Raw genomic sequence first — 13,421 nt, forward strand, 5'->3', positions numbered from 1 at the left:
CTACCCAAGAAGACAAGGTCAGCACCAGAGGTGGACATGGAGCTTAGCTTCTTTGAGAGCTGTGGTCTTGTTTCTGGATTTTTAGGGATGCTCCTACCACAGCAATGCACACACACACTTCCCTGCTAGCCCACATCAGGTCTAGACACTGCTGAGCCTAGTGGAAAGCTACCAGCCCTATTATGCTGAACCAGGCAATGAAACAGCCTCAGAAACAGGAAGTCCCACCCCTGCAGTGGGAGCGGGCTGGGAGGCCTGGGTCTCAACCTTCTGGGACCTGGAATGAGAGTTGCCTGGCATCAGAACTGCCCCTTCGCCTGGCACTGAGCAAGTGAGCTCCTGGTCAAGCAGGGGAGAACTCCAGAGCCTCTTGTGGTTCCCGGGCTGGCTGCAAGTGTTTGGCACCCACCCCCTCCACCTCTCCCGGCTGTGCTCCTCAGGCTGAGTGGAGTGGGGAGCAAGAGTTCCTCTCTGGCGGTCTCAGGCTTCCTTCCCTAGTACTTATGCCTCCGTTTTTCTGGAGGTTGATCTCTGTTGCAGGATTTCTGCATTTCTCCATATCACCCTTGTCCTCTCAGTTCAGAACCTCTGGATTGGGAGCAGCTGCAAAGCACACGGGCAGAGTGGATGCAACTCATTGATGCCACCATTCTTCCCAAAAGACATCCATAATTCACCCAGGATCGGAACTACACACACAGTTTTTGTCTTCACACTCCATAACTATTTGACCTTGGCAAGTTATTTAATCTCTGAGCCTGCCTCTGTTTCCTCATCTGTACAATGGGGGAATAACAGATTTCATGATTTACTGTATGTATGTAAAGTGTCCAATACAGTGCCTAGCATATAGTGAAGGCTCAACACAATGTCGCTAGTATCTATTTTCCCTGGGCTTGGGGTGCCCTCTAAACCTACCATCTTTTAGGGTCCAGTAAAACTTCCTGTCCACCTTATTCCCAGAAGTCATTGTTTGGTTGGGTGGAGAGGCAGGTTTATAGGGGTAATGAAGTTCTGGGAAGTTAAAGGAATGAGGGAGGGGATGAGTGCCAAAGAAAGGACTGGCCGGAAGAAAGTGTGAATGTTTTGACTTACAGAATGTTGAGGCAGTTTACAGAATGGCAAGCAGGTAGTTTCAGGCAGACATGGTTTGGGAGAGAAGGGCAGAAGGACCCGGGCAAAGGGAACAGAAGGGTGAGGGAGGGCATGGAGGGGGTGGTGGGGACACCCAGGACTGAGGAAATAAACAAGGGGAGCGCCACCACAGAGGTGGAGGGTAATGCTGCTGGGAATCAGCCCCCTCAGACTTTCCACTGCGAAGCGAAACTGTGAGCCCTGGGGTGTGTGTGTGTGGGGGGGCAACGGGGAGGGGAAGTGGGGAAGGAAGGCAGGACAGGGGCAAGGGCCCTGGGAGCAGCAGACCAGCCTCCCGGCTCAAGACAACAACCTTGCCTCTCCTCAGCTCTCTGCCACTGCTCTGCCCCATGCCCTGGGACCCCCCCCTCACCTTCTCTCTGGCTGACTGATCTGGCCAGCTTTCCTCTGGATTCCAGCCTCTAGTCATTGGTTCCTCCCCTCTCTCTCCAGGTCTCTGTCCTTGTCCTTCTTCCTCTAGATTCCCTTCCTCCGCCTCCCTCTTTGCAGACCCTGTCATTTGTCTGGCTGTCTCCCCACTTTCTGACCTCTTCCCTTTGGAGGGCTCAGCGTGGCCCAGGCCTAAAGGGAGATGGGGAAGGCCCAGTTCCTGGTCTTGCTGCTTCTGCAACTGCTGTGGGTGGCTCCAGGTAAGGTGCGGATGACCTTGTGGGAGGGCTGACCTCCAGATCCACAGTAAGGGGGCAGCAGGGATCTCTGGATGCAAAGGTCCTTAGCTTGGGTGGATTCTTCTCATGCTTTGCCTGGGGCAGCCCTTCAATCCCAAAGCCTCTCTTCAAGCTCCCCCTTGGCAGGGAAGGGGCAGAACCCCGGTCTTCCTCAGGCTCCTTCTCTGCTCCTAAGTCACTTGGCTCACGGCCCCTCCCCTTGGCCTCTCTTTTCCACCCCAGTGGAGGCTCCAAGGCCTGGGGCAGAAGTCTCAGTGGTGTGGGCCCAGGAGGGGGCTCCTGCCCAGCTATCCTGCAGCCCCACAATCCAGGATTTCAGCCTTTTTCGAACAGGAGAGGTCACTTGGCAGCATCAACCAGACAGGTATGCACCCCAAACTTGGGCAAAGAACTCCTAAATCCAACAGTAATGGCATCCAGATTCACAACCCAAAGCCCAAGCCAGCCCTTTGTCCCCTCCCCTGAGCTGTCAGTCCCTCTGAAGCCAGGGGCCTTCCTCCCCTGCCGCTATGCACCCTAGGCCCTTTCTCCACGGACTGCTCCCCTCATCCCTGCATCCCATAGGATGCCTGCCTCTTCAGCAACGGATGGTGCTGGCCCAACACGAAGGAGAACGGGGACAATTAGTGGTCAAGAGAGCTTCCCTTTGGGTGGGCTTCCTCATCCTCAAAGTGTGGGGGGACTGCGTCTCCCTCAGGACTTCTTGCCCCTTAATGCCTCCATCGCATCTCTCTCTCCCGCGCCCAGCGGGCCCCCGGCCCCCGGTTCGCGCCCCGCGGCGCCCTCCTTCTACACTGTGCTGAGGCTGGCTCCCGGGGGCCTGCGCAGCGGGCGTCCGCCCCTGCAGCCCCGCATGCAGCTGGAAGAGCGCGGCTTCCAGCGCGGGGACTTCTCGCTGTGGCTGCGTCCGGCCCGACGCGCCGACGCCGGCGAATATCGCGCCATCGTGAGCCTCAGGGACCGCGCCGCCGTGCGCTCCAGGGACCACGCCCTCTCCTGCCGCCTCCATCTGCGCGTGGGCCAGGCCTCGAGTAGGTGGGGGCAGGACAAGGGGCGCCGGGCTAGGAGGAGGCCGCCGGGTTCCCCGCCGCCCAGAGGCAGGAAGGGCTGGGCAGAGGCTGTGCTTCTAAGGATGCACCCGAGGCCCGCCAGAGAGCCCCCAGAAGGGTAGCGGAAGAGGGTGGATCCAGATTGCGAAGTGGAAGGTGCCCCCAGAGAAGCACCTGTGTGTGGGGGGAGGGCTCTGTAGAGAGATTGTATCACCCCTTGAGCTCCCCTTCCTCCACCCACAGTGGGAGTGCCTGGGTGGAGGAGGGGAGGCACTTTTTGGGGGGAGAGAGGGTGCAGGGCTAGAATGATTCATTTCAGACATCTGTAGCTCAGGGGGTGGGCTCAGTGTGGATCCTCAGGCAAGGCCTGGAGAAAGGGAAGGGTAGACCAAGCTAAGTAAATTGGAGGCAGGGAGCAGGAAAAGCAGGCAGGAGACTGGGCATCCATTTTAAGCACCTCCAAGTTGCCAGGCACTGAGCTGAGGGATGGGGTGAGGGGAGGAGAAGACAAAGAAATCTACAGCTTGATGCCTGTTTCCAGGAGCTTCCACCTTAGTTGGCTTGCTGTGTTGGGAAAGTGTTTGCCCTGGAGCTGATCAAACTTTCTTTATCTTTGCCCAGTGACTGCCAGCCCTCCAGGGGCTCTGAGGACCTCCGATTGGGTCGTTTTGAACTGCTCCTTCAGCCGCCCTGAACTCCCAGTCTCTGTGCACTGGTTCCGGGGCCCAAGCAGAGTCCCTATCCAGGAGTCCCCCCATCACCACTTAGTCGGAAGCTTCCTCTTCCTGCCCCAAGTCAGCCCTTTGGACTCTGGGCCTTGGGGCTGCATCCTCACCTACAGAGATGGCTTCAATGTCTCCGTCATGTACAACCTCACTGTTCTGGGTAACTCTTCCAGTGTGCCTTCACACTTGACCACAAGCCCTTCCTGCCCCGTCACCTCCCTCTGACTTTTGGGTCTGCAAAGCAGGTCTTTGGCTTCTAATGCCACCTATAATTACTCTGGGCCTCACTGCCCAACCCCTTTCTCCCTCCCGTTGCAGCCTTTCAGTTACCTTCTCTCATTCACGTCTTTCCCTTGGCAATCCAGCCTCACTTGCCAGCCTTTGGTCTGCAGCTGGCCTAGCCCACATCCTGGGTTTCTGAGCCGCCCCAGTTCATCCACTTTATTCTGCTCCTTAGCACTCAGCAGAGCTGGACCACCTCCTTCATTCTTCTGCCTCCCTTCAATGCAGACTTAGCGTTCCAGCGCCTCTGTTACCTCTGCTTTAACTTTGAGTTCCGTTTTCTCTCCAGGTCTGGAGCCCCCAGTCCCTCTGACAGTGTACGCTGGAGCAGGTTCCCGGGTAGAGCTGCCCTGCCACCTGCCTCCTGGTATAAGAACCCAGTCTTCCCTCACTGCCAAGTGGACCCCTCCTGGGGGAGGCCCTGACCTGCTGGTGACTGGAGATGATGGAAACTTTACCCTTCAACTGGAAGCTGTGAGCCAGGCCCAGGCTGGGACCTATATCTGCCGCATCAATCTGCAGGGGCAGCAGCTCAGCGCCACTGTCACTTTGGCAGTCATCACAGGTCAGCCCCTTGTGGGAAAGGAGTAGCTCCCATCCCAGGGGAGCTGGGACAGGGAGGAAAGAGGCTGGGCAAAGACTGGAAAAATCCACCTTATGATGCCAGGCCACAGGGCACAAGTTTCAGAGGCTGCCCCTGGTAGCCTCCTCTTTTCTCGCCCCCATATATAAAGAACTGGAACTGAAACTGAAAATCTCCCCTGAGTCACTAGATGAATGTTCCATTGTTCTCTAAGGGGATCCCCTGCTGTGAATTCTGGAGAGGTGGCAAAAGTTTGAATGGTTCCAAAGGGGTGGAATATATTTCTAGAATCCTTGTCCCATTTTGGGGCCATGGCTTGGGTTAAAGTTGCAGGAAGTGGCCTGGATTTGGGAGGAATTAATAAATCAGTCCCTCCTCAGCAAATATTTACTGAGCATGGGCTTATCAAGACAGTGTAAAACAAGCACACATTAAAAAAAACAACCAACTCAGAACTCGGAAAATGTGTTGATTGATTGGTAACTATCAGCCATGACATCTTGGCTATGTCTGCAGTTCTCACCTGTGCCCACTAAATAGTAGCACCGCATAGTAGGTGCTTAATAATGTATATTGGTTGAATGAATAAATGAATATGCTAACAAATAATACATCTTCTGAGCGCCAATGCTGAATTTCCACATGCTTCCTGGGTATCTCTACGTAGATATTGTAGCTACACCTCAACCTCACTCTGAACCCCATCTTTTTTCCTCATGCTCAATCCTCTTGCTGCCTTAGCCTGTCAATAACTCCACTGTCATCCCACACACCCTGAAACGTGGCCTCCTCCTTCCACCATGTCCAGTCAGTCATCATAGCCTACCAATTCTTTCTGTCCAAGTCCTTCTTGAGGGTCCACTGTTTTGTGTCTGTTTCCCATGCTAGCTCATGACAACTCCATGGAGTTGTTTTATAGAGAAGGAACTTTCCCAAAGTCACACAGTTGGAAAGTGCTAGACTTGGGGTCTAAACTCAGGGTCTGTGTCACCAAATTTTCAGGTTTTGTAAACCAGGCGCAGCTCAACGCCTTTCATTGTTTGTCTCCTGTTAGCCACAGAGTGTCTCACTGTTCAGCTTTGAGATACTGTGTCTCTAGTTTAGTTGGTCAGTTCACTGTTCTTCAAACATTCAGAAAGGGGGAGAGTTCATTCGGGGGCACCACAAGGCAGGGGCACTGATGTGAACCAAGTTGTGGAAGCAGGAAAAGTGCAAAGCATATTAGGGGCCAACTCACCCGACAAATATTGGGCCTTCTGAGCATTTGAGTAGACAGTAATGTAAAAGAATCTGAAATAAAATTTATGTGAGCCTTCTGGGCCAGAGTGAGTTTGAACAGCCCCTGAAGGCAGTAGGGAGCCTGGAAAGTTTTTGAGCAGCAGAGTGATCTGACCAGAGCTTTGTCTTGATAGGATTAATTTGGCTATGGCCTTGATCTCCTCCCCTCAACCTCACCCAATCAGCGCCCAGGAGAGAGCAGGGTGATTGAGACTTGGGAGTTGAATCTATGGTATCAAGTAAGGGGGCTGAGGCTTCAAAAGATCTCTTCCCTCTAATGTTTTCAGTGACTCCCAAATCCTTTGGGTTACCTGGCAACCTGAGAAAATTGCTTTGTGAGGTGACTCCAGCATCTGGACAAGAGCACTTTGTGTGGAGCCCCCTAGATAAGCCATCTTGGAGGAGTTCCCCAGGACCCTGGCTGGAGGTGCAGGAGGCCAGCCTCCTTTCCCAGCCCTGGCAGTGTCGTCTGTACCAGGGGGAGAGGCTTCTCGGAACAGCGGTATACTTCTCTAAGCTGTCTGGCCCAGGTTTGAGACCCCGCAATGGCATAGCCCCAACTCCAGACCAGTCCTCTTGATCCCACTTTCCCGCCCCTTCACAGCTTTTTTCTTTTCAATCAGGGATTTGACCTTCAGCTCTTGTGTAGGCCTGACTCACTTCTGCCACTAATAAGCTTAGTGACCGTGTCAAGTCCCTTAAACTCTCTGGGCCTCATTGTCTGCATCTGTAAAATATGAGGGTGTGGCAAGATGTCAGTTCAACTGTGACCCTATGCCTAATACTGTACTTTCTCCATAGGTGCCCAGCACTCTGGGAGAGTCCCAGGTACCCTAAAAACAGACCATCTCCCTATCTTTCTCACCCTTGGTGTCCTCTTGCTGCTCCTTTTGGTGACTGGAGCCTTTGGCTTTCACCTTTGGAGAAGACAGGTGAGGCCCTCCCCCCTCCCCCCTCACTGGCTTCCCCTTTCTCTAGTTCTTGGAATGTTGTCTGGCTCCCCTTCCTCGGGAAAGATGACCAAGGTAAACCTGAACTTGCCTCTAGAGCCCCCTCTCCATAAGCTTCTGCACTCCAGGGACCCCTTGAGCCTAAAGAACTCAAGGAAGTCTTGCAGTGGCTGAGAAAAGGCCTGGGATTAGATAGGGAGGACTGGGGGCTGAGAGAGAATAGATGGACCCTTCTTATTCCCTTTCTCTTCATGCTTCTCTTCCTCCTACCTCTCTATGTCTTCCTACAGTGGCGACCAAGAAGATTCTCCGCCTTAGAGCATGGGATTCACCCACCTCAGGCTCAGAGCAAGATAGGGGATCTGGAGCAAGAACCAGAACCGGAGCCAGAGCTGGAGCCTGAGCTGGAGCCTGAGCTGGAGCCAGAGGCAGAGCTGGAGCCAGATCCAGAGCCACAGCAGCCCTGACCTGGAGCTGAGGCAGCCCGCAGAGCTCCACAGCACAGTCCAAATAAACTCCCGTCAGCAGCAAGCCCGAGTCTGGCTCCTTTTTTTCCAGTGAAGGTTCTTGTCTCTCCCCAGCCTCTGGGGCTTCCCTTCTCCCACCCCAGCCTTCCGACCTACTTTCCCCAACCCGTCTCTCTTAACTTCGCCTTTCTGTTCCTGGATTCTCCATGATCCATTCCTCCTTGGTCTCTTTCCTGCTCTCTCTCTCTCTCTCTCTCTCTCTCTTTCCTGTTCTCTCTCTCTCTTTCCTGCTCTCTCTCTCTCTCTCTCTCTCTCTTTCCTGCTCTCTCTCTCTCTCTCTCTCTCTCTTTCCTGCTCTCTCTCTCTCTCTCTCTCTCTCTCTCTTTCCTGCTCTCTCTCTCTCTCTCTCTCTCTTTCCTGCTCTCTCTCTCTCTCTCTCTCTCTTTCCTGCTCTCTCTCTCTCTCTCTTTCCTGCTCTCTCTCTCTCTCTCTTTCCTGCTCTCTCTCTCTCTCTCTCTCTTTCCTGCTCTCTCTCTCTCTCTCTCTCTCTCTCTTTCCTTCTCTCTCTCTCTCTCTCTCTCTCTCTCTCTTTCCTGCTCTCTCTCTCTCTCTCTCTCTCTCTCTCTCTCTCTCTCTCGGATAATCGTTTTTCTGAAGCTCCGAAAAGCCCTCACCCCTTACCTCTACAGCCCTTTCCTCAATCCTGTGGCTCACATCGTCCTGGCTGACCTGGTTTCCTTTATATATTTATTCCTGTGGCCCACCCTACCCCACCCCACACTCAGCTCTACTTCAGCACTGTCCTTGACCCTCTAGCTGTACTGGGCACACACACACACACACACACATACACACACACACACACACACACACACACACACGGAACAACCCTACCATGTCAAGTCTTCCAGGAGATCAGGTCTTGCAACCTTTCTGGGCCTCGAGCTGAGGTTCATGCCTGTCTCTGCCCCACCCCCCGTTCCTGAGCTCCTCAGGACCTGTGTGGTCCCTGGCATGAGAACACACTGCCACCCAGTGGTCACTGTATGTCACACGCTACTGGAGGTCACTAGGTAGGCTGGGGCAGGCCTGAGATTAGCAGTGCTATGGACAGGGAGGCACATATCCCCACGTGCAGTCACTGCCTTTGTGGGGTGCACTTGCTATGGTCCACATAGGAGTGCACACCCAGCAGCTGTCAGATGCCCTGTGTACCCACCAGGAGAGGGACTGAACAATACATACCTTAGGACACAGCCCTGTCAAGGTTATAATCCAAGTCTGACAAAGGAGGGTGCTGTGAACAAAGGCCCCACATGGGGGAGAACAGCCAGCAAAACAGTCAGCTGCTGCTGCAGCTTTGGGAGTCAGGAGACCTGGTTTCTGATCCGAGTTGTGCTGATGTGACCAGAGCTAATCGCGCTGAGCCTCAGTTTACTCACCTATTAAATGGGATAATGATAATAACCCACCCAAATGGGCTGTTGAAAATATCGGATAATAAATGGGCTTGGAAAACTGTGACATGCTCCTCGTATGTGATGTATTTGTCTCATCGTCCATTTGTGAAGGGGGAAGCAGGCCTGTTCTGGTCATAGAGCAGAATGATATAGAAGACCCATCAGTCTGCCTGCCCCCTTACGCTGTCTCTCTCTTGGAGAGAACATTTATCTGGGCCATGCAGACCATCCTTCAGCAGAGCACACACACAACCTCCGCCTGCAGAGGCCCCACAGGAACCTAGATCTTCACCTGCAATGTGTGCAGGGCTCTGGACTTTGGCCACAGACAGCTCTGTCAGGGAACTTTAACCCCAGGTAGGAGTGAAAAAAATATTGAAAGAGTGGGAACAAGTTTGCAGGAGGCCCCATGTTTTAGTGGGGCAGGGGTTTCCTGGACTTTTCTGTGGGTGGCATTTTTCCTTTCTACTAGGTAACATCCTATGCCCTTTGGGTTTATGAGAGTAGTCATTGAGGATTCACCACTGTCTATACAGGGGCTTCCCCATGCTTATACACAAAGGGGACAGGGAGGGGAAATGGGCAGAGGGAAGGGCCACATTGTTCCTCCACCCACTAAGGAAGTGAAGAGCAAAGGGCGGAAGGAAGAGGGGACATGAGGCTTGTGCATACGGTGCTTCTTTTAATTCTCACCCCCTTTCCTATGGGATCTCTCCTAGAGAATGACACTCCTGCTCCTTCCCTTTTGCCCCCAAAGCTCCAGCAAGATAACCTCCTGTCCTCTTCGCTTCCTTTTTTTTTTTAAATTTTTATTGGGGGACAGTGTTTTTCCAGGACCCATCAGCTCCAAGTCAAGTCGTTGTTTTCAATCTAGTTGTGGAGAGCACAGCTCACTGGCCCATATAGAAATCGAACTGGCGACCTTGGTGTTATGAGCACTGTGCTCTAACCAACTGAGCCAACCGGCTGCCCCACTTTTCACTTCCTCTTCAGGCCTTCCAGGGAGCTAGGTTAATTCATCAAGCATCTCCAAGTTTATCTGTGAACCAGTGTTCCAGGCTGGGGACATGGAGGGGAAGAAACATCAAGGAGGCAGGGAGCTAGGTGGGGCCCATGGGGGATGGGGGATGGGGGAGGAATCATCTTAGGTCCCGGTTAAAAAGAAAGGGGTATATTAGCTTTCTATTGGCACATAACAAATCACTCCAAAACTCAGTAATTTAAAACAGTAAACATATTATTTCACATGGTCGGGAATCCAGGAGCAGCTGAGCTGAGTAGTTCTGAGGCAGGGTCTCTAGTGAGGTTGCTGCCAAGATGTGGGCCAGGGCTGAAGGCTTGGCTGGACTGAAGGATCTGCTTCCAAGAAGGATCCTTAGGTGGCTGCTGGCCAGAGGTGTTAGTTTTGCCCCACCCCCACATAGGCCTCTTCTTAGGGTCACTCATGACATAGCAACTAGCTTCTTCTAGAAGGAGAGAATGGCCAAGACAAAAGCTACCATGCTTTCATAACCTAATCTGGAAAGTGACATACTGCCCCTTCTGCCCTATTCTATTGGTCACACAGACCAAGGCTGGTACACTGTGGGAAGGGAAAACATAAGGATGTGAAATGAAGGAGTCAGGAGTCATTGGGGGCCATCTTGCATTATGGCTATCACAGTGGGAAACACTGACCGTAAGAGAGACAGGCCATGAGAGAGGAAGAGGTATCTCTGAGTACCTCTACCCCCAGTCCTGCCATGGACCTGATAACCTACTCTGTTGTCCACTGTCCACAAGTTCTGGATGCCAAATGAGGTCCAGAGCCTTGCCAATCAAGTGGGTCAGGCAAGAGGCCATGCTGTGCTCATTCAGACCTGTGGTCACATTTGCCAGTGTGTCCCCCCCACCCTTAACCTCGTCTTTTTGTCTATATGGTGCAGGGTAGGCCCAAAAATTTCCGTGCCCCACCTCCGTCACCAGGCAGAGATATTAGAGTTCAGGTCTGGGCCCCTGTTGTAATTCCTCCCACAAAGGACGTAAGCAAGGAGCTTAGGGGTCTTGTTTGGGCCCACCCCAAGATGGAGTTCGCCCTTTGAAAGGAATGGGGCTGAGGTGGGGATGCGGATGGGTTCTATCTGCTCAACTCTGTGGCTGACAGTTTATCCAAAGGACTGCAGGTGCCAGCTGGCTGAGCCCAGGCTGAGCTCTGAAATTTGCCTGCTCATAGCTCCCATGGAGTGCGGGAGGCCCAGGAACCACTCTCTGAGAGATGCAGAAAGTGGTTATGGAGCTAGGGAGAATGTGGCCAGGTGGAAGTGGGTCAGCTCTCCAAGACTCCGCTTCTCAGAGAACAACCTCTGTGGCCCCTCCCCACCTCCCAAATTTTCAAGCCCTTCCCCCAACCCCCTTGCAAAGGCTGTCAGTGCAGCTGTAGATGTTTCTGGTAAAGAGGCCACCACAGGACTGCACCTGGGGCTTCCAACTTCCCTTCCACAGGCTTCCACAGGTGGCCCTACCCCTTCTCCAATGGCAGGCCTCCAACACTCTGTCAGCCTTGATGCCGGCTTCCTTCTGCTTCCCCTTTCTTTCTCCCCACTAGACCTCCTCCCCTTCTTCCAGCCTGGAGACAGAATCCACACAGCAAAAATATCTCTCAACCAGGAATCAGAAGACTTCTAGAAATCCCCATGCTTCATGCTTACAGTCACATCATGGGACAGATAACTTCAGTTTCTTCTGTAAAATGAGGATAGTAATACTTGCCAAAAAGGTGTGGTATGTGCTGATGTATATGAAAGTGCTTTGAAAATGGAAAATCACTCTGTACATATCAGGGATCATGGTGATGCTAAGCCTCAGATGCCCCAGATGAGGTTGTTGGCCTCCTACCTCTCCACTGTTATGGGAGAAAACATCTTAGTCATCATCCTAGCCTTTCTTTCTTCTTTCTTTCTTTCTTTCTTTCTTTCTTTCTTTCTTTCTTTCTTTTTCTTTCTTTCTTTCTTTCTTTCTTTCTTTCTTTTTTAAACTTTTATTTATTTTTTTTATGTCTTTTTCCAGGACCCATCAGCTCCAAGTAAAGTAGGTGTTTCAATCTAGTGGTGGAGGGCGCAGCTCACATTGGCCCATGCAGGGATCAAACAGGCAACCCTGGTTTTACGAGCATCGCACTCTAACCAACTAAGGTAACCAGCCTCCCATCCTAGCCTTTCTTAATACAGAGAAGAGGCAGTCGGCTGAGGGGGATAATCCAGGCATGGGGTCCAAGCAGAAGTTCAAATCCCAGTTCCATCAGTTGTGGTTACTATCTCTGTGACATTCAGCAATTTTCTTAAACTCTTTGAGCCTCTGTTTCCTTATCTGTACAGTCTGGAGAATAATACCTATACCCTATATAGGGTATATAGGGTTGTTGTGAGTATTAAATAAAATACACAGCCATATAAAGCAAACAGCAGTTCTAAATATTAAATATAAACTTGTCCTCTCTTCCTCTTTTCTTTTCACAAACTCTTTAGAAATCCCAGGGAGAGAACCAGGTTCTTGAAACCCTTTGACTCCTGGGAACCCATCTTCACAGGCATTCATAGGTCAGAGACCCAAGAGCTAAATGGTGTCACACAGTCTGTCTGGTCCATGAGGTGCAAACTGCTGGGCTTTAAGCTAGATACAGCCCTTAGGATGCTTTGTTTGATTTACCCAGTATTAGAACAAAACAAAATTAATTGCCAACATTAAAATTAGGACATACTACATAAATGTCTGGTTTTCCATCTTCTCTCAAAATTTTGGCAGAACTGACAACTCTGGGCTCATATTCTGGTACAACTTCTGGTACAAAGCTGGAGCTGTGTGGTTAGTGGCTGCCCTCATGAAATGAGGCAGGTACTCTCTAGCTTATCTCAGTCCCCATTTCTCCCTATTGTTCACAGCCAGTCTGCTTTGCTCATGTATATTACCTAGCAGGCTCCTGTAGGCATTTAAGTTTGTGATCCAATCTAGTCCCTCTCTATTCATTTATTCATTCATTCTTTCATTCATTCAAAAAGTATTCAACAGCCAGGGCTGGGGGCGGGAGGAGGAATGAGAAGTTAGTGTTTAACAGGTACAGAGTTTCAGCTGAAGAAGATGAAAAGTTTTGGAGATGGATGGTGGTGATGTTTGTACCATAACATGAATATACTTAATGCCATTGAACTGTGCACTTAAAAATGGTTATAGTGGTAAATTTTATGATGGTATGTATATTTTACCATAACAAACTTAATATCAATAAATATCAATAAAATTTAATATATTTTTAAACAAAGATTTGACAAGTATTAAGGGTCTACCAGGCCCAAGGCACTCTGCTGGGTGCTAAGAAAGGCAGACATGGTCACTACTGTAATCTGTGAGACAGACACTAAAAAATCAATAGTGTCATAATTATTACACTTGGACTAGTGTTTCCAGGAGACAAACAGTGCAGGGTACTGGGAGATCTTACCATAAGGGACCCTGATACCAGCTGAGGAGCTTGAGTATCCTTCTCAGACTATGAGGAAGGTTCATGGGTAGAGGATGGGGGAGCAACAAGATATAAACAGGACAAATCCAGCTTCTGGGGTATGGCATGGTGCCCCCTCACCTCCCTCACCTCTGAACCACCAGCCTCCAGACTTCTTTCAGTTGAGAAATCAACTCAAGTCTCATGCAATCCTCTATCATGTTGAATTTTCTTTCATTTGTAGCAATGCTTACTGATATACACTTCCCATGGAAGCCTTTCTCAGTTGAACTAAGGTTCCCCAGGATAACCTCTCTCAACACTCTGCTT

At 51.2% G+C, this 13,421-nt stretch overlaps 1 protein-coding gene across 5 annotated transcripts; it reads left to right on the forward strand.

Moving 5' to 3' along the window:
- The first annotated feature begins 43 nt into the window (after positions 1–43).
- Positions 44–7,221, forward strand: LAG3 (lymphocyte activating 3). Of its 5 annotated transcripts, XM_019754396.3 has the most exons (8): positions 44–1,784; positions 2,046–2,187; positions 2,571–2,854; positions 3,494–3,757; positions 4,169–4,444; positions 6,028–6,270; positions 6,542–6,672; positions 6,981–7,221. In XM_019754396.3, the coding sequence occupies exons 1-8, from the start codon at positions 1,727–1,729 to the stop codon at positions 7,155–7,157; spliced, it is 1,575 nt and encodes a 524-aa protein (XP_019609955.2). In that variant the 5' UTR covers positions 44–1,726; the 3' UTR covers positions 7,158–7,221. The 5 variants fall into 5 exon arrangements, 4 of the variants coding, with proteins under 4 accessions (XP_019609955.2, XP_088653727.1, XP_074182221.1 ...); XR_016020996.1 differs by having other exon boundaries at positions 44–2,187; positions 6,028–6,242; positions 6,981–7,114; XM_088797601.1 differs by having other exon boundaries at positions 44–2,187.
- The last annotated feature ends 6,200 nt before the right edge of the window (positions 7,222–13,421 follow it).

Source organism: Rhinolophus sinicus, chromosome 1 (assembly GCF_057876585.1).
Source record: "Rhinolophus sinicus isolate RSI-liver-muscle chromosome 1, RSI-T2T, whole genome shotgun sequence".
NCBI lineage: Eukaryota > Metazoa > Chordata > Mammalia > Chiroptera > Rhinolophidae > Rhinolophus > Rhinolophus sinicus.